The following is a 24,126-nucleotide window of genomic DNA, read 5'->3' on the forward strand; positions in this document are numbered from 1 at the left end:
TTAATCAATATGGTAATATCAAACAAAATTTATCAATAAAAATCAATCAATCATTCAAGTTGTCATTGATTGAATGACTTACAATGTGATAAATCAAACTTTTTTTAATAAGATGATTCATAATTACAATAACATCCAGACATTCTATGACTATATATATAAGATCATCCAGACATATTGTATTCATAGTAACAAGATTCAACGCAGACAATTTTAAATTTTTATTTCTCATTATAAATGCAAATTTTTGTCCAAATCTGTAAATGTTTAACAAGGATTCATGAAATGCAAATTTATCATTTCTAATTCGGTGAATGTTTTGTAGAAATATCACTAAAATACAAATCTCTTTGACTTACAGTTCAATTCTCCGAACTTTATTTCAAATCTGATCCAGAAAAAGTCAGTTAATTTTCATGTTAAAACAAATTAGTTTTTCATTATTTCGATTCATGATCAGTTATCTCATTATCTTGCTGTAACAAATCTAAATGTAATGCCAAATAAGGAGTTGATAAATAATGGCTTTATCGATGAAATTTCTACTGGTTTGCTAACAGCTTATGTAGCTCAATGGAGCCCGTTAACTCTGATTCGTCGTTTGTTATTATTCTCAGGAACTCATGGATGAACATCATAGGATGAGGAATAGACACAAATAATCAATGATGGAAATATATGACTGTGTTTGTAGCAAAAAGTTTGGTTAAATCAAAAAATCCAAATGAATTTATCAATAGGTTTGTTAAAATGTGTTATCATAAAAGTAACCAAAAGTATAATTGATTTTATTCTATGAGTAAAACATATTTATTTATGGAATATATATCCTTATAGCTTGTCATAAGACTTGGCATTTATTGAAATTCCCTTTACAGATACTTACATAATACGTGAAAAATATATGAATCAACCCGATCACATATTTTTGCTCAAAAAGTGTCTTACCCTTGAGATTTATTTATGAAGAAAAACTTCCCAAAAAGAAACACGAAAGTGAAACGAGAAAGTTATTATTCTAAAAATATTTATTAATTTTTGTTTATTTTAAAAAATATTAAAATTACGTTAGCCTGTGGAGTTGTAAAATGGATATTATGCGCATTTTGCTATTTAAAAAAAATATTTTCTAAATTATTTTTCCGCTGTATTCTCACCAGTAGGGGTTTCAATCCCGGGACAAAATCTCAATCCCGGGATTACGGGATTTGAAATCTCAATCCCAGGGTCCCGGGATTGGATGATTAAAAAAATATTAAGTTTTTAGTCGAATTCAAGTGCAAATTTAATACTAAGAGTTTTATTAGAAATTTTGAGGATGAAAAAAATCATTTCCAGTACACAAAAATGTGTACTAAATAGTTAACAAAACAAATTAATGACAAAAAATTGCCAAAATTTGTGATTTCAAAGCCGAAATCAAGATGTCAATATCATGGTTTCTCAAAATCCCAATTTCGATAGATTTTTGGGATCGGGAATAGAAATTTCGGGAACTCGGGATTTTTCGGGATTCCCCGGGAAATCCCGATATCAAGAAAGCATAATCAACACAGAATTTGCCTAAATTTTTGAGATCTTTGGTACGCCTTAACAGAATTTTAAGAAATTACATACAAATAAATTTAATTTCTGGCCTTTCAAAATATTAAAAATATAATATGAATTTTTAAAAAAAGTTTCAATCAATTTTTGTTATTTGATACTATGAAGCCTCATTTTTAACTTTAACTTCAAAAATTGTGGATGAAATTACTATATTATATTATTAGACATGATTTTCAAACGTGTGGTTCTTAATTTTTCAAAAATTTTAGACTTTAAACTTGAAGTTTTTGTATCAACATCAAATAAATTCTCAATCCCGTAATCCCGGGATTGAAGCTTCTCCAATCCCGGGATTTCGGGACCGGAAAAACGTCCGGGATCCCGGGATCCCGGGATACGGGATCCCGGGATTGAAACCCCTACTCACCAGATGTCAAAGACTGCGATGCTAGCTTTCAAAATAAAATTTCAAGAGACTAAGTTAAGAAGCAAGAAAAAAAAGTTTCAAATCGCTATAATGTTTACTTAGGATGGTTCAAAAATAAAGAAATGTGAATGTGTAAGTAAGAGAAAAAAGAAAACTTTTTCTTGTTACAGTAATGTACTGGATCGATTTCAGACAGCAAGAGTTTCTGTATTGTATCTTTATAAATTCTGTCCCTTTCTCTGCTGCCGTTTTTTTTATTGAAATTGTTAATATCATTTAAATGAAATTGTATAAATATTTTTGAAGTTAGGGCGTTGATAATGTTATAATGACAAGTCTTATTATCGTTGATGGAAGGTTTTGATAATGAATTGTAACAAGATCAAATCTCTCAAGGGAGCGAATATCTTCGTTGAAACTTGCTTTAAAAAGGAGCTTAAAAATGCTCTTTGATCGTTCGTTCGGCTGACGATATAAACTTTCTAACCAGATATTGTAGAGAGATATGCTTGTTTTAAATAGCTAAGTTATATCGAACATGAAACAATGCATAATCATTTTTGAAAGTAAAAGAAAATTTTTCAGTAGACAAAAGGTGCAAGGCAAAAGGTGCAAAAGTAATGTTGAAGTATCAAATTAGTGTATTATAAACAAATTTAAAATTTAGATATTATCCTGGTTAATGGGTTGACTTTTTTGTAGCTTTAATTTTATAATCAATTAAGAAGAAGATAAATAAGCTACAGCCTGTAAATAATTTTTCCAATATTTAAAAAAAAAATCTTATCAAAAAAGACAAAAATAGAATAGTCATTTGAAAGCATTGTATTTGTGATTCCAAGCCTGAAACATAATGAAAATTTGAATTAAAATTAATTACAAATATTGAAATTTACCAACACTTAATTATTAGTATTCATTTTTCAAAATTTTAGCGATTTTACTTAATGAATGATTTCAGTAACGTGATGAACGACATTGTTCTACTCAGCATTATTGAATATGTATCTAAGGATGCCTCAAAAAATCCAGTAGTAAATCTTAATCTTTTTTGAGCAATCATCAGAATAAAAACATAGTGTTTATCAATCACGTAAGCCTCATCGCAAACAGATAAAGATGAATCCAATATTTTCTGACTTCCATATGAGTAAATTGCCACATCAACTAAACCAGTACATGCATGAAAAATTGATCTTAAGATCAAACCAAAATCATCGACAACAATGACTTGTAAGCCTGTAACAATAGTCAAAGTTCCAATCACAAAATATTCTGTAAATATTATTGGAATATAAAGGGAATTCAATCTTTTAGTAATGTTGATTATCTTAAGATGGTAACGCACAAAATCTTCTACTTTCAATTCATTGACAGCTCCTTTAAGAATTTCAAAATGTGCTGTAATGTGGAGGCAATAGCAGCTAAAAGTTGACCCCATCGCAGCCTATAAAAATGATTTGAATTTTTAAATAATTAAACAATAGTTTAGATATATAGCCTCCAGCCTTATGAGCTGGAGGTTCAAAAATGCACCCAACACCCGAAACGAGCTTCGCAATTGTAACGGTGAAATGAAAAAACCATTTCACAGCTCCAATAATTATAACTTACAACAAAAATTCCGAGAAAAACTGTTTCACAAATTTGAATTAGGTATGTTAATTCATATCCAGGTGATTTTGTTGGATCATAGAAATATGCTGCCATGAAGGGAAGTTCAAAAGAATATTCAATACCGAAGAAGTAATAGCTGATAATGTCATTCAAAAAAGGCTTCATGATGTAAACAATTGCAGTAAATAGACATCCATATCCTAATGGTAGCGATATTCTATTAGAAAGGGTTTGAGCTTTAAAAAGCAATTTTTTTGCATTTGGTAGATCTTTGTCTATGAAATCAGAAAAAAAAACATTAGACAGTTTTAAACATTATAACTTATGATTTATATGTATATATTCTAACATTCGTCATTAAGTTGATTTATTTCTTCCATCAAATTAAATAACTCGTCAGTTTTTAGTGAAAAAATTATGTATTTAACAATAGTGATTAATGCTGTGGTTGGTGGTGCCATACTTTCAGCAATACTCAAGATGTCTTTTGAAGTTAATAAGAATAAAACTGACGAAAAAATACAGTAAAAAGTTACTGCAACATTCCATCCTCTTATGAACTCAAACATGTATTTCATTCGCTTTGATGGAAATCTTGTAATTCCACAATATTTAATCAATTTTAATTGAAAACTAAAGACATCCATTTTGCAACTTTTATCACTGAGGTGTTAAGAAACACTAAAACTTGAAAATGTTTTTAAAAGCGTTAAAATATGAAATGATTTACTTGATTAAAAATTGTTAAATGTCTATTAAATTTTAAAGATTGTGAAGAATGATCAAAGGTGTTAAATTGACAGTAATTATAATTTTTTACAGCGATTTCATGCGCTATTATGTTAATTACTAGAATGAACTTTAAAATGGTCGGATGATTGGATACAATTAATTTTTCCATATTAGATAATAGCCTGGCTAAAAGGTGGCTGAATTTCCATATTCATAGTCCTCTTTTGATGAGATTATTAAAAATTCAAGTTTTGAACACAAATTTTAAAATTTCTGATCAATTTTAAGTATTTTTCATTTGAAGGTCCGAGTTCCAACCCACAACTGAAAATATTTATTTCAAAATTTAAAAAAACGAGATAAAATAGTCCAAACTTAGAAAAGTCTCGATATTTTTCAAAAATTCTCTGCTCACCCTAGCTTTTAATTTTTATGCATGAATGAGCAGAAATTTTTTGAAATTTTGTATAAAAATTTTTCTGTTTTTTTTTGTGTATTTCAAAAAAAAAATGTATAATAGCATTTCTTATATATAGCTAGAAATTACGTTTATTGATTTTATAAGAAATTCTCCCTTTAATAATTGAACTTTTGAATATTTCATCATATAAAACCTTTAAAAATGAAAAACAATGCGTATGTGAAAGCGAGAGTGTTTCTAGTTTCACGCTTTATTTTTTGTGTTAGTTGTTTTATTACTCATTTATATTTGAAACTTCATAAGGAGAATGCAAGTTTTCAATTATAATATATATAGGTTATAGCCATAAACACACATTTAATATATTCTATACATATTATTTGTCGTCAAATTATCTGAGCATTTATCAAATAAATTTTCTTTCTTTCTTCTATTTCTAGATTTGGACACACATATATATGTATTGAGATACACTCCTTCATTTATATCTATATGTATTCTTATTAATTTTTATCTAAAGAGAAATAATCATGGATAATATCACGACATCACTATTATTTGAGGCTCTAAACGTTACCACTACAGAATGGCCATTAGATATGCTAATAAACAGTAGTAACATTCATCATGATAAGGATGTAATGTCATTGATAATAGAACCATTGGCATTGGTATCGAAACATGGTAAACTTCATCATCATAGTACACATCCTGTAACGTTATCAACGGAATGGTCGCGACTCGCACGACTCATATTCCTCACAATACTGTCCGTTATTGGCAGTGTCGGCAACATTTTTATGATATCATCGGTAATGGTTGAGGACCATTTAAAAAAAGCAGGTAACACATTATATTTTGTTTTTGCAATTTTCCTTTCATTCTAAATCATTAAGCGTTTATTTTCTTTTACTAATGAGTTTATGAACTTCCGTTAATTTTTTTCCTACTCATAATTTCATTTCGCTCCATATCACACGGCTTTAGCGGTAGTTTTTTTCATTCTTCTTGTATTTGGATTTTCCTTCCTCGTCGTTTTTTATTATACATTTTACAAACGTAACAATATCAAAATATAAATAGAAGCACGAGAGATTAATGAATGGGGCTAGAATATTAACTTTGGTCATTTAAAATTTTAGATTTTTTTCATTTTATCTTTGGTTCATTTTGGTATAATTATGAATTTTCTGGCATATATTTGAATAATTTACTGTTTAAATAAAATATGAGTGTGAAAATGATTGTCAGAATGAATGTGAGAACAAGATATTTTCATTTTAAAGTATTTTGTTAATTTTAATTTTATTGAACGATCATATTAGTTTAGCAAGAAGATTTTATTGCTTAATTAAGTCATTAGTATAGTGTAGTAATAAACGTATTTAAATACATTTATGAGATTCAGTTTACGATTTTAGATAAAATTGACCAATAGTTCTTCAACTTTGACTAAAATTTTGCAAGCATCATCGACCATTAGATTTAATCAAAAAACCATTATAAAGAATTTCAGTTGTTCAATATAATTTTAATTAATTTATTTCTCAGGCAATAGTCTTATAGTAAATATCGGACTCACAGATTTAGTAGTAACCATCGTAGTTATTCCCATTTCAATCGTCAGTTTACTAGCAATGAATAGAGATGAAGAAGAAACTCCATTATCAGTTTGCAAATTTCAATGGTTTTTAGCTGCTTGTGCATTTTTAATTAGCGTATTAACTTTGGCTGTAAGTAGAAATAAATAAAATACAAAATTTTAATAGAATTTGTAACAGTCACTCTTAATAGAGTGTCAGATGCAATTACTTATGATTCTGTCTGTCATTCCGGTCTAATCTTTCCAGTGTTTTTAATAATAACGAAATATCAAATTGAAATTTTAAATAATATTTCCTATGAAGAAAATGAAGCAGAAAAATTACAAGACATTGACAGTTCTAAATTCTCTTCCCTCCTGTAGGTGACATCGATTGAAAACTACATGAGATTATGTACGACACAAGATGGAACACAGCAGTGGTTTTCTCGTTCCAATGTGACCGCAATAATACTCCTGATTTGGTTCATTGGATGTGTGGCGTCAGGACTACAATATGTATCTGAAGTCAGCTTCGATTACTGTAAGCGAAACAAAAATAACAACAAAACTTTACTGCCATTTGAGACAGGTAATGCTCCCTTTTATGATTATTCATTTCCGTAAATTATTATTTTCACTGTTATTGTTGGTTGCTGCGATTATTTTTATGAACATTAATTGCTCGTGCCTTTATTTACTAAGGCGTATTCCATTTGCCTACAAATTAATGTACAGTTTTCTCTAAAGGCTAGACAATTTTGCGTACAGCTTGTTGATTTTTCGATTTGATATTCACATATGAATAGACATCATTCAATTGTGTTAAGTGGACATGTCTCGATTATGTGTTTGGCAAATTACTCATTAATTCAATATAGTTTCTAAAACTTAAATTATATTTAAAACAATTTTAAGGTGTTTTAAAAATCATCAAAAACTGCGTTTATATCAATTTAAAACCCTTATTGCATCATAAAATTTTATTAAAATTCCTTTTTCCATTTTCTAATATACAGGCGTTATCGCAACACTCATTTTATTACCATTACTGATTACTTTCCTCGTTCACATTCGAATAATAATTGATGCGAAAAAGTTCATGAGTCAACCAAGCTTTAAGCCAACTGCAATGTACAAATCGGACTTTTCTTTAGTGCGAAGTAATTTCTATAGCTTCCTTACATTTGTTCTATTCTGGTTGCCATTTAGCATTGCATTTGCGATATCCGTAACGACATCACCGAAGAATATAAATGATAAAGTATTCTATTATACATCGTGGTTGGGGTTGTTGAAATCGTGCTTTCATAATATAATTTATTGCATCACAAATCGACATTTTCGTAATGCGTATTTTAATTTATTTAACTACTGTTGCTGTAAAACAACTGTCTCAACCGCCCGTAGGAGACAAAATGATGTAACGAGATCAGATGTTCGTGTACATATAATTCCAGGATATAATATGTATTCATACACGAGTCCACAGCGTGCAACACACGGACACTCATGGGCAAAGCGTGATTGTCATGAATTATGATCTGAGATTTAGTTTTCCAAAGTTTAAATTTATTTCGCAGCTTATTCTTATGTGTAGATACGTGTTTGAAAGAAACACATCATACCATGCACACTAGCGCATATAAATAGCAAGTTTTAAATTAAATTAAATGGTTGCCTGTGTAATTTCATCAATATGGTGGCAGAAAATTGTGTGCTATAGCTGAAATTAAAGTGTTATGTCCATGGTTTAGAAGCATTGAGAAAATAAATAACTTTTATAATTGTACTATGAATTAATGTGCTGTGTTTGTTATAAACTGAAATTTTCTGTTTCGTTTCTCATTTTTAGTTGAAAAATCAAATCACATATATATTAATTAATTGCATTCTTCATAATTTGTTTCTTTTCTCTTTATTTTGTTCTTAATTGAAGTCGAACATGAAGAATAAAAATTTTTAAGAGAATCCTTCATAAAGTTTTTTTTTTTTAATGAAAAGGATAAAAGTGGATCAGAGCAATTTAATACAATACAAATTACAAATACAATAGATGTAATGCAAAAGCAGTCTTTCAGCAATAGATATTGTACCTTGTAGAAAATTTTTTACAGAATGAACAGAGCTTAATTATTTTCTTAAGATTTCACTGAGAGAAAAGTTGATTTGTATATTATTAATTAACTGAATAAAATTATAAACCGAATCCAATAATACTTTCAAAATCAATTCACTTAAATTAAAATTCAGTACACCATTCCACAATTCCATCTCTGAAGTTAATTCAATCTATGAATTTATTGCATAGATGAGTAAAACTATTATAGGTATTTGAAAACAGAGCAAAAATTTTTGCAAATTCATGAATCTAATTAAAATAGAAAATGTCAAAAATTTTCTAATATTCAAATTTAAAAAAAAATTGTTCGTTTGTATGAAAGCCCAGAAACTTAACTGAATAAAAAAATAGTTTTTTTTTCTCTCAGTGCATAAATGAAAAAATAAATAAATTGAAGTGAATCAATAGAAAGTAGCTTCTATTTTTAGTTTTCACTGCTAAGTAAAGCAAGGAAGAGACGGTACTTGATGATCGAATGAAAATAATACGAAAATTCACCATTGAAGTTTTTCTAGAGTGAAAAACAATTCTTCCATTAAATTAAACGTTTTTGAAATGAAAGAAGCGTGTAAAAAAGAGAAGCAAAAAACTCTTACTTGACATTGAAGACTAGACGGAAAATGTACGTACGCTTAATAGTTACATAAATATTTTTTGAACATTCATTTAAATTTTTTGAAAATAAAATGTCATCAAAATTGTTGTTCAATTTTATACTTTTTTAATAAAGTTAGTTCCACTTTTTTTTAAAGAATCAACGAAGAGAAAACAGAAATGGTGACAAAATGACGATTAAACTTTTAAACTTTAGGAAATTAGAAATTATTATCGTAGGAAAATTAAAAAACAAAATAAACAGTATTCTACTGTCATTGAAAAATTAAATTATAGTTTTACGACTTTAGTTTTTCAAGTGAAAACGCTTGCAGCAAGAAACATTGAAACCAAACTGTGTATTGTGTAATAATGTCTTATGACGTACGACTTTTTAAAGGAAATTTTTTCGTAGATATTGTAATATGAAGAATAAATATCAAGAAGATTACTATAAGAAATATACGAGGTGGAATTTTCTTCCTTTTCGGCCTTGAATTTACTTATTCTTTAAAGTATCTAGAAATTTCTTTGGAAACTTTTGAATATAAATTTAATTTTGTGTTACTTGTTCTTCTATACGCCTTTAAATAATTCATTCTATTTGAGACTTGACACGAAACACTTAAAGTTCATATTTTAAACACATCTTGTGAGACCACTCGTGCTGTCTCAAATATAGCATAATTAAAGTGATTCATTTATGAGAATTTTAACTTAAATTTGACTTATTAAAAAAAGGAAATTTATTTAATTTTTGTCAGAGTTTTAGTATTTTTAATCTGTTTTTTAAAGTAAAGCAAGAAATTTAACGTCATATCAAAAGTTCATTTAGAAAGCTAAATTAATAAAAAAGAAGATTCCATTTAAAAATACGTAGATCTCTCAAAAAAAGGGGAAATCGGGCTATGTAAAAACCAAATAACTTACAAGCTATGCTTGAAAATAATATGATATTAAGCCATTGTACTTTGAGTGTCTAATCGATCAGTTGTATTAACAGAATAAGCTTTTTTTAAAAAGAAAAACCAATTTTTGATAAAAATAAGAGCAAGAAAATTCGTGTGCAGTGTAGGAAATTAATGTTAATTAGATTCTACAAATGCATGTAATCCAAATAAAAATTATAAAAGAAAAAAAAACAACCCATGAAAAAAAACCGCAACAATTTTCATAATAAAAAATATGTTAACATGTGAAATAACCTTGATGTTTAAGCATAGACATAACATAAATGCATTATATCCTCATGATATTCTTTAATTTTTTTATTCGTTACCGCCCATCATTTTCCATCAAATATTTTTTATTCTTCTTCTTGCTACACTCTAGTCTAAGAAGCAATTTTCAAGAAAACATTTATCTTCATCAGTACATACAGTATGTGAATAAACTGCAAAACATCAACAATTTGTGCTATATCCATTAACATAACACAAACATTTTTTCTATTATAATTGTCGAATATTTATAACATCATGTATATAATTTATTTAATACAAGTTTTATCATATTCGTGTAGGGTTTCAAAATACTAATATTTTACTTTTTAATACTTCTTAAAACTCAAATTTCTTGACCAATCCTCTTTAGAAAAATTTAAATTCGATATTTTTTTTTAAACATGAAATCTCAGTATTATATTTTTCGTAAAATTTAGATAGTTTTCATCAATATAACTTTAGTTTTTCGTTTTTATTTTTCGAGCCGTTAACAGCTGTTTTTCCGTTTTCCGTTAACTGCTTCAGAAACCCTATTCATCTCTAATGCAATTTAGGGCATAAAAATAAAGATATAAACATAAACTTCACTAATTTTTCCTCCTGTTCACATGTCATAAAAAAGAAAAACAAATTTATTGTAGAACAGAAGAAAAAAAGAAATACTTAAAATATAATAATTACTAAATAGTAGGATACAATTTACAGACTGAAATATATACATAAACATTCTATATTGAAAATGCCCTGTCGATTCTAGTCGACCATCCAAACCAAGAAGAGATAAAAGACAAGACAAGAAAACAAAATTAAACACATTCATCGTGATGAAGGGAAAAATTGTTTTGTTGCGTGATGTCATAAATTAAAGCTCGAGTTAGTAGGAAACGTAGAAGGAGGAAGTGAAGAGAAAAGTGAAATTTATTGATCATATGATTTTGAGTAGGCAATGTCATTCATAATAGAAATGAAAGGAGACGGAAAAGTCAATGTTATTCTGTTCACGCAAAGAACATTGATGGATAAAGATTTATTAGCACACAAGGAAGCATAAGAAAAACATACACATCTAGACGTAAGTGACAAAAATAGTCATTAATTTTACATGTAGATCAGATGTCCCAAACATATTTAATATATACTTGCTATACACAACATATACATAAATACCTCCGGGGTAAAAAAAATTATACTTACTTATTTACTTATACATTACAAATAATTAACACATCATGACTGCTATTCAAGAAATTAAAAAATTAACATTTTAAAATTATTTCTTGATATTTTTATGTGCTAATTATTTTTTAATTAGAAATTTTAATGAATTTTAAGCAACATAGATTGCAAAAAAAAAGTTAAGAAGAAGAAATTAGAAGAAGAAAAAACATTAAAAATTTTAAATTTTAAATTTTTGGACTTCAGTTTTAACGCAGACATTTAGCAAAAATTGTTTTAAAAAATTCAGCTTGCTAAACACTAGGAATGAGCTTTTGACAAATTTGTTTTAAATCTGTTGACTTCTTAAAAATTTGGTTTTATCTTAGAAATAAGATTTTATTTTTTTAACAGAAAAATGTTAAAAATTCCTTTTTGGAAAAGAAGGAAAAAAAAGAAATATTGAAAAATGATTGTTAAAGTGTAAAATTAATATAAAGCATATTCTAAATGTTGAAGATACTTTTAAAAACAAAAAGACAAGTGAAAGCCAGAAATATTTAAAATCGTAAAATTAAAACAGTTGAACAGAACAACACAAGCAGATAAAATGATGAGAGATCAGAATATGAAAATATAAAGATAAAATTGACACATATAAAAGATATTTTTATAAAAATCTTAGAAGATAAAATCCAAAAATCAAAAACAAGAAGTATAATATTGTTGGAAAAGTAAGAAACAACAAATATATTATATACATTATATACATAATTATTGATTGTATTATACAAAAGTACTCTTACATATATACATAACTACGTATGCTAAAATTTATAGTAATCTACATAAAAAAATATTAGATATACTTCGTGACATTTGCATAAAAATTAAAATGTTTTTGATGGTGCTTCAATATATGCATGTGTTTATTAAGCTTATTTCTCTTCCTTTTAGCTTGCTCTATCCCCCAATGACAAAAACAAAAATAAAAGCAAGTAGAAAAATTATTTTTTTTCATATTATTTACTCTAACTATATCTTACTTGAATTCAGCACTTTTAAAACTTTTCAACTCAAAAATAGTGTCCTTATTTTACACCAGAAAAACCAATTCAAGTCCTTTCAAACATTTTTTGTTGATGCTGTCCAAAAAAAGGAGATGAATTAAAATCATCTACAATAATAAAAATATGACGAACTAAAAATAAAACAATGAAGAAATAATTTTTAAAAAATATCTTGATTTTTGGGACCATGATTTTTTCTCATGAAAAATGTTAACATGAGTTTTATCAAAAAAAAAAAGTTATTAACAAGAATGATAAAAATGTTATAAGCAAAAACATTTTGTATTAAAAAATATATATAAAAGGTAAAAACTATTTACAAATGACTGTTAGCAATTACACTGTGTTATATGTGCTATTAAGTGTTCGATTGTTAACTGGATATATTATATTATGAAAATGAAAAAATGATGCTAACAAGACACACAAAAAATTGATGAAAATAAAAAATGAAAAATTTTAAATTTTTCTTAATTTTTTATTGCTTTCCTTTCAGATTTCTGGCATCATTGTAAATTATCTACTATATAACAATAAATAAAGCAAATATCTTCAATCATATATTCTACCAGATCACTGTCTATAATTATTTATTCATGATGGATCAATATTATTAGGTATACATAAATTTTTGGTTAATATTATTGCATGATTTTATAAAACCAACGTGTTTCAAAAAAATTATTTAATATTCTCATGGATCATCTAATTGATGAAAATTGAGATTTTTGTAAATAAACCACAAACTTTAGCTGAATCAATAAACATTGTGCTTTATTTTGCAAAAAAATATTCATTTATATTCTTAGTTTATTTTGAAATTCAAATAAAACTACTGGAGATGAATGAAAAGAAATTTCTCCAAATCTTCAAAAGCTCGTTATGATAATAAAGCACTGTAAAATAAATTACTCCTGAAATAATAAATTGCAATTTGAAATATGGATAAATGGAGGACTTAAATGAGGTATAGAAACTCAAAATCTTTACAAACGTCATCGTGTACTTGCAATGGCTGTTAAAATCTAAAGCTATATCTTGTGTTCTACATTCGAAATGTCGAAAAAACCTTGCAATTATTACAATAACAGCAGTTTACTTTTTTATTACAATAAAATGTCATTTCTCAAAATTTATGATACAATCGATTTGAATTAGTTAAGGTCTTCCTTAAAATCCAAGAAATGCACATCCGTATTCATTTTCCATCGAAGATTTTTATGTACCAAATTGATCTTCCAATTGAGTGATTTTTTGCTTATATGGACGTAGTCTATCAGATTGCATTTTTACTTAATAACATTGAAACATTTTCTACTGCTCCAGTTATTGATTGTTTTATTATTGTATGTATCGTTATTGTTGTTCCTTTTCTAAGGCATTACTAAGAATTTGAGATATTTGTGAAAAAGCTAATGTGACCTTTTTGGTCAATTGAGAATTCTTAGAAGAAAAGGAAAAACGTCTTTTGAAAGTTAAATATTCTGATATTTAAACTGATAAAATGGTCATCAACCTTCTTCTTTTGAGATTAGTCAGAATACATTTTTTTGTGAGATTGTTTTGAAGCTTTTTTCACAACATGATGATTTTTGATCCAGAGATTATTCTAACGTTATTTTTTTTTTTTTCATAAGTCCTCGTGTTATATCGACTTTGCAATAAATCTGAAAGTAAAACACATCGCAAAAAAAAGTTTAATGAATCCTTAAGCTTTGAAAATTTGAATTTTAAAAAAGCTTAGAATTTTAAATTTTAAAAATACGTTACGACTATTTGTTTGATAAATTTTTGTTCAGCTAAAAAAAATTGTTTTTCCCGCCAAAAAAATTAAATTTCAAAACATAAACTTTGCTGAATTCAGCAAGCATTTGAATAGTTCTAGAACTTTTATAAACATAAATAAATTTACGTGTATCTTTTCGTAATTAGTATTTTAATTAGAATAATCTAATTATTTATTCAGATATGACAGAAATATCAGTTAATCTTATAATTATTGTCACATTTTGTATGGTAAGTAGTTCAAAGCTATCGTATTAAATTTAAAAATAAATTTTTAAAAATTTCTAGACTCTAGTCGTTTGCGAGTTTACCGATCAAGACTGTAAAGATCTTGGATTTATCAAATCAAAGTTATTATGTTCATCATGTGATAATTTAAAAGAATTTGGGCTTGAAGAGATGAAGGATCATTGCTATCAGTGCTGCCAAAAAGAAAGTGGAGGCTCTGGAGTAAACAAAAGATATCCCAAAGCTGTACTGGAAGTTTGTACATGTAAATTTGGTGCTTACCCTCAGGTAGTCTAATTTTTATTGTTTGTGTCTTAAAACAAAAAAAAAAAACATGAATTTTTTTTTTTAGATTCAAGCATTTATTAAATCAGAGCGGCCAAGTAAATTCAAAAATCTTCAAATCAAGTACCTACGCGGCCTTGACCCACAAATTAAACTCTACAATAAAAAGGGAAATGTTGTTGAGACATTGAGTATCACCAAATGGAACACAGATACAGTTACCGAATTCTTTGAAACGCATTTAGATCAAGAGCATGAGGATGAAAATGACGACAGAGATTATTTAAAGACTAATCGAATTTAATTAACTTTTGTTTTAAAAAAATTAAATAAAAAAAACTACAAGGAAAAACCAAAACTTTTGCTTTATGCATTGTCATGTATCAATAATAAAATCCATAATTTGAAGAAAAACCCATTTCTGGTAAGGAAGAAGCGGTAAAATTTGTGAAGTTTTAATTTTTATTTAATATGATAATAAGCAACATTTATCGACAAAACATCCAATAAATGAATGGACATTGTCGTTTTATTGATCATTTAGTGGATGATTTTGTAAAATTTTTAATAAGCATCTTTAGTTAATAGCCTTTATTTCCAAAAATAAGAATTCATTTCTTACCCCAGCATAAAGTAAGAGTACATGCTATACTAATTCTTTTATTAAACTCGACCGATTCGTTTTTATCATTATGATTGTCGTTGGTAAGCCTTAAAGTAGTAAAATCAGGCGGAAATATAAAGTCCTTTCTTTTGTCGGAAATCGGTTCAATTGTGGTATATTCTGTTGTTTTTGTTGATGTTGTAAGTTTTTTAATTTTTGAGTTATTAAACATTTTTGCTGGTTCAACTGTTGATTCCTTATAATCTGTTGGGAAAACAAAATCTCCTGAATTTGCAAAATCAATATGCTTTATTCTGGTTCTTGTCGACTCTGTTGTTTCCGATGAAACCATAAAATCTTTAAAAAATTTAATATGTTTTGGAGAGTTCTGTTCTAGTTGTTGTTGTTTAGCTATTGCAAACAAAGGTTTGCTGTCTGGAAGGAAAATTTTCAATAACTTTTAAGATAAAGGTCCAAAAATTTTATGTTTAACCGTTTTGAAAAATACATTTTAGTTTTTTATTTTAAGGAGATAAAGATGCCTACCTGTAAGGGTAATATAAATAGTAAGTACAACAAACAAAACTTGAAACGACATTTTTATATATATTTTTTTTAATTTTTTAGTAAAATGCTGAAGCTGCTATCGCAAAATTCAAGTTAAAACTAAAAACTAAAAACCAAAATATTCTCATTTTGTTGAGAAAGCAGCCGCTCATGTTATTTCCATAATAAGCTCTCTTAGCTGTTCAACTGGTTTAGACACCACGTGGTAAACACTTATCTCAGTGTTTGTGCGTAAATATGATTGAATGATCAGAACTTTTGGTAACATCCTATCAAATTGTCAATCACATGTCCATTTGATGTTATTAAAAAGATAGGTTGAAGCCAATTTTTGAAAGTTTTGGATTCTCACTCTATGAAATATTTAGTATTAACAGTATTAACAGCTGTAATTAAATTAAAATTAAATTAAAAATGAGATGATGGACTTCGAGCTCTGGATGATTGCTGAAAAAACAAAAAATGATTTTTTAGCAAAAAAAAAAAAATTGGCTTCGAACACATCAAAAGAGTGATTGGTTAGATATTTTTATGATAAACAACAGCAAACAGAACCGTAGGTAGACAAAAATTCGATGATTTGACAGTATAATATATAAATATATTTACAATACATCGGGAATCCGAAGATTCTTCTCAGGCGTCACACCGTCGAATGAAGTTTGAATAAAAGAAGACAAGAAAAATGCAAAACAATCCTAGTCACGAGATAATATGAGAGAATTTCTGATGATTAATACTGACCAAGTGATTTTCTCACGCGATTTTCTGTGTCACACAGAAGAATTTCATGCTTCTAGACTTTTAAGTATTTCTCGTTTTTATGATAAACTTTATGCCAAACTTTATTAAATATATAAGTTTTTTTTTCAAACCTTATATGATAAAATAGTAAAAACTATTAATTTTTTTGGATTCGGGAAATCCAAATATTATAAAATCACAGTTACTCAGTTTTTATAAACTTTAAATTCACTCTATTTTACAATTTTTGGAAATCCCAATATAAAGCATTTTATTGCTTTGAATTTCCAGTAATAAAAAATTATAATATTTTTTCGGGCATTTAGGGTCTAATTTTTTTTTTTTTTTGTTAACCAGTGAATTTTATATAATAATACTCATTTTACATATAATATTATTTAAAACAGGAAGGTGTGTTCTAATAGCTCATATGTGAACAGAAATTCTTAAGTGATTATGAACATTTCACATTCATAATGCATAAAGAGTTGAATGAAAAAACAAAAGAATTCAGCAAAATTAAATAATTTAATTCAATTCCCCAATCCTTTTTGCAAATTATATGTTCAAGTTAACATGCAAACTAAATTATAACTTTTTTCGTGATATTAGAGCTAGATCCTTCATTCGTATTGTCATTGGTTATTTCATTGAAATTTTGCTCGCTCAAAAGCATTCTCATCTGATTTATGTATTCCGTATTCTCTGCCATGATTCTCATAAAATCAGTTCTCTGTAGTACGAGAATTTTGCATTCTTCAGCAGCAACATAATTCATATAAGTCTGTAGACAAAAAAATAATAATAAAATTAAAATACATGAATATTGTAAACATTAGATTTTTAATTTAAATTCTATAAATTTTCTTAAAAACCTTCAACAATTCAACAAAAATGATAAATAGTTAGGAAAATACTCACCATTGACTCGCGATATTGAAGAAATTCCATTTCGCCGAACATATTTCCATCATACAGATGTGCCGTTTCATTTCCTTCTTGTGTGTAAACAGCAACAGTTCCAAGTACAATATAATACAATTTCTAAATAAAATGAAGAATATTTTATGAACATCGTGAGGGAGAAGTAAAAGGAAATGAGTTTATACAGAGAAGATGGATAACGAGGAAGGATGTGAAGACATGGGCTAGCAAGAGAGTAAAGTACAGCTAATGTTGATAAAATAAAAGGAAGGAAGTTGAGAATTTTAAATGCATTTTAATATTCTATATTATTGTCCATACCTGGCCACCGTTATAATCATTCCTGCTTATGATGTCATTTTGTAAGTAGGTTTCTTCCACCATGCAGCTTGCAATCGATTTCAGTAAATTTTCAGGAAGGATTTTAAATAAGTAATTTTTCCATAAATGCTCTTGGCAGATTTCTATTGCTATAGACTGTCTCAATTCTACACCGAGCAAAATCAAAATTTGTTCTTGCGAATAAAATTTATCCTTGAAGTTGAAATCGTAATATGATAGAATTCTCGATTGTATTGATTTCGGGATGTGTTTAAAAGCTATATACGCTCTTAATTGATAGCGAATCTCTTGAAATCCCAGACATGGTCCAAAAGATGTAGTTAAATACATGTATGCTTCCGACACAAGCCAAATGTGCAACGCAAAACCAATTAATGTGAAGACGATGCCGACAGTCATCTAAAAAAATGAAGAAAAATTAGAAACAAGGAAACATAAATTCGTTTTAAAAATAGATTCAAGTAACGATGAATTCATGTGAAAACTTTATAAACGTATTTATTTTTTTTTTTTGTGATTGAACTTTACTGAATAGTCTTTACTGAATTAATTAGAAACGCTTTTGATATTAAAATTGAGACCTTATTTATAGCTCAACTAAAGTATTTGGATCAAGTATATTCGTGACAAAAGCTACTAAAAAGCTCCATAAAAGATGATTCACTGCGTGTTGTTGATATTGATAAAAAATTACAAGATTATGTGAATAGAGAGAATCATGTTGAATAAAAAAGTGCCGGAGAAAAGTGTTTTTTGCATAGTATAAGCTCTTTGCGTTACATCACAAAAATAAAATTTATTCACAATTGTTGACTCATATTTTTTAAAACCAACATGATAGGTATAATGAAATTACATTATATGATGTAGAAAACCAACGATATTTGATCTAAAAGGAAGCATACTTACATCAACTTGACTTTTCTCCTCGATTGTACTTGCAAATAATGTAAGTGTGTATGTTGTGTAGAAAAAACAGATGATATATTTTTCAACTGTGGTATATTAGCGGGAAAACCGAGAGAAATATTTTCATCAATGTGTATAGGTACATGAGAGAGAAAAATGAGAGAAAAAAACGATGAAATGTAGTTACATTGTTGTATATTTTACAACCTGTTGCTACACCATACCATCGTTAGTGTCTGTCCAAAAACTCTTCTCGATTAAAGAACTTTTGCCATTGCTACCAGTTATTATTCCTATGTAGTCGGGTGATGAAGCAAAAATTCGAAGAATTAGAAAGTGTAGACACACCGTGAAATGATAGCAAATTATGATTGTAAAAATATTCTGTAAAGAAAAAATATTTAAAAAAAATCTACCATATGAGTATTTGAACAAGTCAAATCAAAAAGTTAATATTGATATCACTACAAATTCGTTTGTGAATGTTTATAAGTGAATGTCAAGTTTTAAAATAAAATTAGTCAATTTAATTAAAAGTAGACTAAAAGAAGGACATAAAAGTGTACCTTGATAATTTTTATAGTAAATCCGCTACGCTTGTGTTGATCCTCCAGGTAATTAGTCAAATATTTGAAGAATAGAGGGAGTTGAACAATTTTCAGTAGTGATAATATTGAAACTATATCCCAAAAACACGACCCGGATGAATTTTTCGACGTATCAAAGCATTCATGGATATCATTTCCATAGATTAAATCATCGGCACTGAAAAACTTTTACAAACATGAATAATTACAAAAGCACTCGTCCTTATCTCGGCTTCAGCGCTTTTTTGTTCTAGCAATAAAAAATTAGTTATTAAATAAACGCGAATCTATTTGCAAATCTTTAAATCTTTAGTAAAAGTTTAAACTTTCGGTTATTTAAAAATTAAATTTTCTGTAAGCAATGCTCATCAAATCATTAACTAATGTGTTTAGAGATAGTTTTGCTCTTCCAGAAGGACCGTCGCGGGAATTAAACGGAGCTAATGCTCAAACTAGAGTTTTTTTTTTTATCAAAAATGTGTTAAAAATTTTAATTCGTTTGTTTCTGACATATTGGATGAGATTTAAACATAAAAAGATAATAAAAAGTTTTCTTACCCACATTAATATTAAACGATCTGGTATGGAGCTTAAAACGTCAATCCAAAAGTAGTTTCTGATATAGTGCTTGGCTATTTTTGGTCCATCTAATACAATTCTTTTTGTTTGCTGATCTTGATAACACGAAAGGAAGTTAATTGCGACGTCTATCAAACAAATGACATCTCGGTACGGTAAAAAATAGAAAGAGATAAAAATTTATCAGATATAGCAATGCTTCCATTGGTAGTGATGAGAAATTCCCAAGAGTTGCTGATTTAAATTACCAATAGCTGATGTGATTTCCCAAATTAGCAAATTTTCTGCTCTCTTCTTGCCAAATACAAAAGACACATCAATTGGTATTACAATGAATCCTAATCCATACGTTATCATCATCAGCATTTCCCAAAAGTGACTTGTTTGTCGGAAATCATTTTTTTTGTATTCGTTGAATGAGAAAAGGAAAAGAAAAATATTAAAATATCATGAAAAGTTTGCTTCATAGCAGGGGTTGACAAAAATGATTGTGCAATGATGTATTTCTCAACAAAATACTTTTGGGGATTTATGAGACAAAAATTTAAAACCTTTAAATGTTCTTCCTCAAGATTTGATTAAATTCAAAAGATAATGGAAGATTTTTACAATTTAAATGAGATTTTAAGAACTATTTAATTAAATTAAGATTAGGTTGATTAATTTTAAAAATTCAACTAGAAAATTTATTTAGGTATTTTCTGCATAATAATGTTATTAGAGTTTTGTCTTCATTTTCGTTTCTGCTCAATTCAAGGAAAATAAATTTTTTTCCAAATTATTTGAACTTATTAAAGTTTTATCTAACCTCAATATTTCACTTGTTTCAGAATATCACCTTTAACTAATAAAACTATAGGACAATACTGTTGACACTAAAGGGTGTGCCTATGTAATTTTGTGTCTCATTAAAGGTTTTGTCGTAGTTTGAATTTGTTCGTGGAAATTTTATTATTAACATTTTATTTTTAATTGCATTCTTATAAGCCTTATTAGCATAAGCAACTTCTTTTAGCTGTTTTACATGCTGATAACATGATGGTTTGTAATTTCAAAACAAATTAAAGTTTGTTGTTACAGCGATGAAAATCATGACTGTTGTTAGTTATGAACTTAAAAGATTGTTGTACCTCGTGTCTAACATTACTCATTTCCTATATCCCTAATATAAATAAATAAATTCATCTAAGAGAGGAAATGAGGAAGTAAATGATGTCTTAATAAAAAATTAATTTGATTGTTGTTCTTCGTCGAGATATTAAAGAACTGACTCAGAAATAAATATGAAGAAATATTTATGAAAAAAGGCCTAAACTGGTCTCGATTAAAGTATTAAAAAAATCGAATATTATTCTAATAGATTTCTTTAAAAATTTCAAATTATCTGAATAATTACTACCACAAGTCTTTAAAAAAATTCTATCAAACAAATTTTGTTAGCTTTATAATCTCAACAAAAATCACTGAATTCTGTCATGTCAACTTTTAAATACTTTTCATGCCATAAAAAAATCTGTATATTTTACATTGCTAGAGGGAGCAGAAATTAATTCAAATCTGTCCTTTTGATTATCATCTTATTATTATTATAAAAAGAAATGGTTGAAAAACAATACAATGAAGAAAAATTGTATTTTTTTCCTTCTTAAATTCAGGCAATACTTTAACTACGCCTCTTTATAAACCGCTAAAAAGTCGAGTTCTCCTTTCGTTCATCTTTTTTCATTCCTAAGGGTAAAGGTCTGCTCGTGTCATCTAATTTTATTTTGTTACGATAAAATGGCATTTTCCTTTTCTCAATTTCTTCCTTTCTACACAAAAATTCTACTCATGTTATCGTCACAGTACTCGTTTAAGTCAAAGTAAAAATATTTTAAATTTGGAACTAACTTCTATTCAGAGATGATATAAAAAATTATTTTGTCACTTACCGAAAGCGACTGAAGAAATGAATTTTATTACGATGAAATAATAAGTGCTGCAATGTTTCAGCTTTAATATTTGTCAAGCTTTTTAGATTATTTCTTGTCCGATGTGATTGAGGATTTATTGAAATAAAACGGCGAATTTTTCTCTCGCATTTTATTTTAAAACTTTCACCAGGAAAATATTCTACAAATGGATCTGCTTCGTTCATTTTTTTGTTTTCTTTGACATGAAATTTAATTTGAATTTGTTTTGTACTTTTTGTAATAAAAAAAGGTTTCCTTTGATCAATTTTTATTTTTATGCTTCTTTTTCAAGAAATCAATTCAGATTTCTTCCTTCCACGAATGCAAATATAAAATGAGTTAAATTAATTAAAAATTGATTGATTTTCAATCATACAGTTAATCAACGAGTGTCCTTTTTTCCTCACCTACTGTTTTCAATCATAAATTATATTAAAGCACAATTTCACAACTTTATTTCTTACTCTCATTCAAGATATTTATTGGTGATATTTCATTACCAATAAATGTCAAATGCTTGACTATAACGTTGGTTTGCGTGCTACATAAGATAGTTGTATAAGTGTCCTCAGGGATTGAATTTAGATTATTTTTCTCAACTTATGATATGAAAGCATGCAATATAAGATCGAGAAAGAACCGCAAGAGCTTATATATATAGATTTTCATTGAATTTTATTAGTAAGTTTTGTTCGAAGCAAATTCGAAGTGTGAAATTATTTAAAAAACGTAAATATTAACAGCTTTGTGTTCTATTTTTGCTACTTATCATTGATTTTTTGCATATTGTAAATGCTATGATGCAAACCTAATAAAACTTAAATTTCTATTAAGTCCGTTTCGATAAAATTAATTCAAATATTGAAAACCGAATATTCAATACAAATCGTTTTCATTCTAAAAATCTTCTCAGAAGAATTGGTATGACATAATCCTTAGAATTTATTTAGGGGGAAAAGGACTAAATGTAAAATTTTAATGTAAAGATACTGGAAAAATTCAAATTCAATACGACACACAAAAAAAGCAACATAAAACAATAAGGCACTGAAAATCACAAAAACATTACTAGCATCAAAAAAGAATTGTTATGCAAAAATCCAAAATTAAATATCAACCCTTTCGGCTTTATCGAACTCTACATTAAAGGATGTCAAAATATGTTTTTAACGTACAGTGTATAACTGTATGAATAAATATGAGTTGACTTTTTACCATGGAAATGTGCTTACAATGATCATAAAAGGATTATTTTTCATGCTATGATTTCTGAAGTTTTATGACTTACTATTTTATTGAATAAATCTGATTGAGTAATATGATTAAATTTTCCAATCAATTGATTTTCCATGTCTTCAAATTCAAATTTTTATTGTTATATTTGACATGTTTTTGTTATTGACAGAACAATAAAAATTAGATTGGAGTTGCTAAAACTAATATTTAGTTGAATTCTTATATTATTTATGAAAATGATTATGAAGTGTAGCAATATTTAATTTACATCAAAAACAAAAAATTCTTATTCATTTTTTTTTTATTTCTTGCAATTTTATAACTGATAAGTTTAAAATACCTAAAGCTTTCTTTAAATAGATTTAAGATCCCATTAAGCAATCAATCACCCTATAATATTTCTCCATCACTAACGGACCGTTAGCAACCACACTGAACATTTATCTGCACATCTCATTATTACATAAGCCTTATATGCTTCCAATAAATGCAGAGGTATTTTTTTTTTTGAAAATGAACGTACAGGTTCCACGAATTTTTTTATTTGCTTACATTCACATAATTTTTCACATACTTACAACATTAAATTAAATAAACAGCTAGACAGATACAAAGATTTTCATGTCTCATCTGCATATTTCGCTAGAAAAAATGGCGAGAAACGATAAAGTTTGGTATTTAGATTTCGAAAAAATCAAGCAAAGGAAGAAAGATTGAAAAAAGCACTCAACATAAAATTTTCAAGAAACGAAATTGAAATTTTTTATTCGACTGACTTCCAGATGATGACATGTTGAATTTATATTACCATAAAAAGAAATTGGAAAGCAACAACATTCTCAAGAGCTTAAACCTTCCCTTCACTTTTGCTGAGTGGAAGGAGATGAATCAGT

The 24,126-nt window shown here is 27.4% G+C and overlaps 4 protein-coding genes and 1 long non-coding RNA gene across 8 annotated transcripts in view; 3 read left to right on the forward strand and 2 right to left on the reverse strand.

Annotated features, from left to right (window-relative positions):
* Positions 1 to 8,130, forward strand: part of LOC139094244 (melatonin receptor type 1B-B-like) — a 131,577-nt gene extending 123,447 nt beyond the window's left edge. For all 4 annotated transcript variants that reach the window (XM_070645226.1, XM_070645224.1, XM_070645225.1 and 1 more), the window contains 4 exons: positions 5,186 to 5,588; positions 6,297 to 6,478; positions 6,712 to 6,919; positions 7,347 to 8,130. In XM_070645226.1, the coding sequence (XP_070501327.1) occupies positions 5,276 to 5,588; positions 6,297 to 6,478; positions 6,712 to 6,919; positions 7,347 to 7,870 (1,227 nt within the window). In that variant the 5' untranslated portion in view covers positions 5,186 to 5,275 and the 3' untranslated portion in view covers positions 7,871 to 8,130. The remainder of the gene's footprint in view (positions 1 to 5,185; positions 5,589 to 6,296; positions 6,479 to 6,711; positions 6,920 to 7,346) is intronic.
* Positions 8,131 to 14,378: 6,248 nt separating this feature from the next.
* LOC139094539 (selenoprotein F) lies at positions 14,379 to 15,147 on the forward strand. Its single transcript, XM_070645609.1, has 3 exons — positions 14,379 to 14,507; positions 14,565 to 14,792; positions 14,857 to 15,147. The coding sequence occupies exons 1-3, from the start codon at positions 14,460 to 14,462 to the stop codon at positions 15,091 to 15,093; spliced, it is 513 nt and encodes a 170-aa protein (XP_070501710.1). The 5' UTR covers positions 14,379 to 14,459; the 3' UTR covers positions 15,094 to 15,147.
* A 218-nt stretch (positions 15,148 to 15,365) lies between these two features.
* Positions 15,366 to 16,115, reverse strand: LOC139094540 (uncharacterized). Its single transcript, XR_011544781.1, has 2 exons — positions 15,940 to 16,115; positions 15,366 to 15,828 (listed from the first exon to the last, which is right to left on the reverse strand). It is a non-coding gene; the product is annotated as an uncharacterized lncRNA (long non-coding RNA).
* A 1,006-nt stretch (positions 16,116 to 17,121) lies between these two features.
* On the reverse strand, positions 17,122 to 20,411 carry LOC139094387 (potassium/sodium hyperpolarization-activated cyclic nucleotide-gated channel 4-like). The gene is made up of 6 exons (XM_070645426.1): positions 20,294 to 20,411; positions 20,025 to 20,173; positions 19,446 to 19,652; positions 17,950 to 18,369; positions 17,626 to 17,748; positions 17,122 to 17,488 (listed from the first exon to the last, which is right to left on the reverse strand). The coding sequence occupies exons 1-6, from the start codon at positions 20,409 to 20,411 to the stop codon at positions 17,288 to 17,290; spliced, it is 1,218 nt and encodes a 405-aa protein (XP_070501527.1). The 3' UTR covers positions 17,122 to 17,287.
* LOC139094247 (diuretic hormone receptor-like) overlaps positions 19,352 to 24,126 on the forward strand; it is a 36,592-nt gene continuing 31,817 nt past the window's right edge. Inside the window, exon 1 of the mRNA XM_070645231.1 lies at positions 19,352 to 19,493. The gene's annotated coding sequence lies outside the window, so the exon portion shown is untranslated. The remainder of the gene's footprint in view (positions 19,494 to 24,126) is intronic.

The sequence above is a fragment of the Chironomus tepperi genome, unplaced genomic scaffold (genome assembly GCF_022539635.2).
Source record: "Chironomus tepperi strain 1889 unplaced genomic scaffold, CSIRO-AGI_Ctep_v1 contig_354, whole genome shotgun sequence".
NCBI lineage: Eukaryota > Metazoa > Arthropoda > Insecta > Diptera > Chironomidae > Chironomus > Chironomus tepperi.

Coding starts and splice junctions, on each gene's coding strand:
- LOC139094539 (XM_070645609.1), top strand. CDS start 14,460: ATGACAGAAATATCAGTTAATCTTATAATTATTGTCACATTTTGTATG. Junction 14,508..14,564: donor TTATTGTCACATTTTGTATG/GTAAGTAGTTCA, acceptor AAAAATTTCTAG/ACTCTAGTCGTTTGCGAGTT. Junction 14,793..14,856: donor AATTTGGTGCTTACCCTCAG/GTAGTCTAATTT, acceptor TTTTTTTTTTAG/ATTCAAGCATTTATTAAATC.
- LOC139094387 (XM_070645426.1), bottom strand. CDS start 20,411: ATGCTGATGATGATAACGTATGGATTAGGATTCATTGTAATACCAATT. Junction 20,174..20,293: donor GGAAATCACATCAGCTATTG/GTAATTTAAATC, acceptor TTTGTTTGATAG/ACGTCGCAATTAACTTCCTT. Junction 18,370..19,445: donor TTACTATAAAAATTATCAAG/GTACACTTTTAT, acceptor TCATTTTTTTAG/ATGACTGTCGGCATCGTCTT.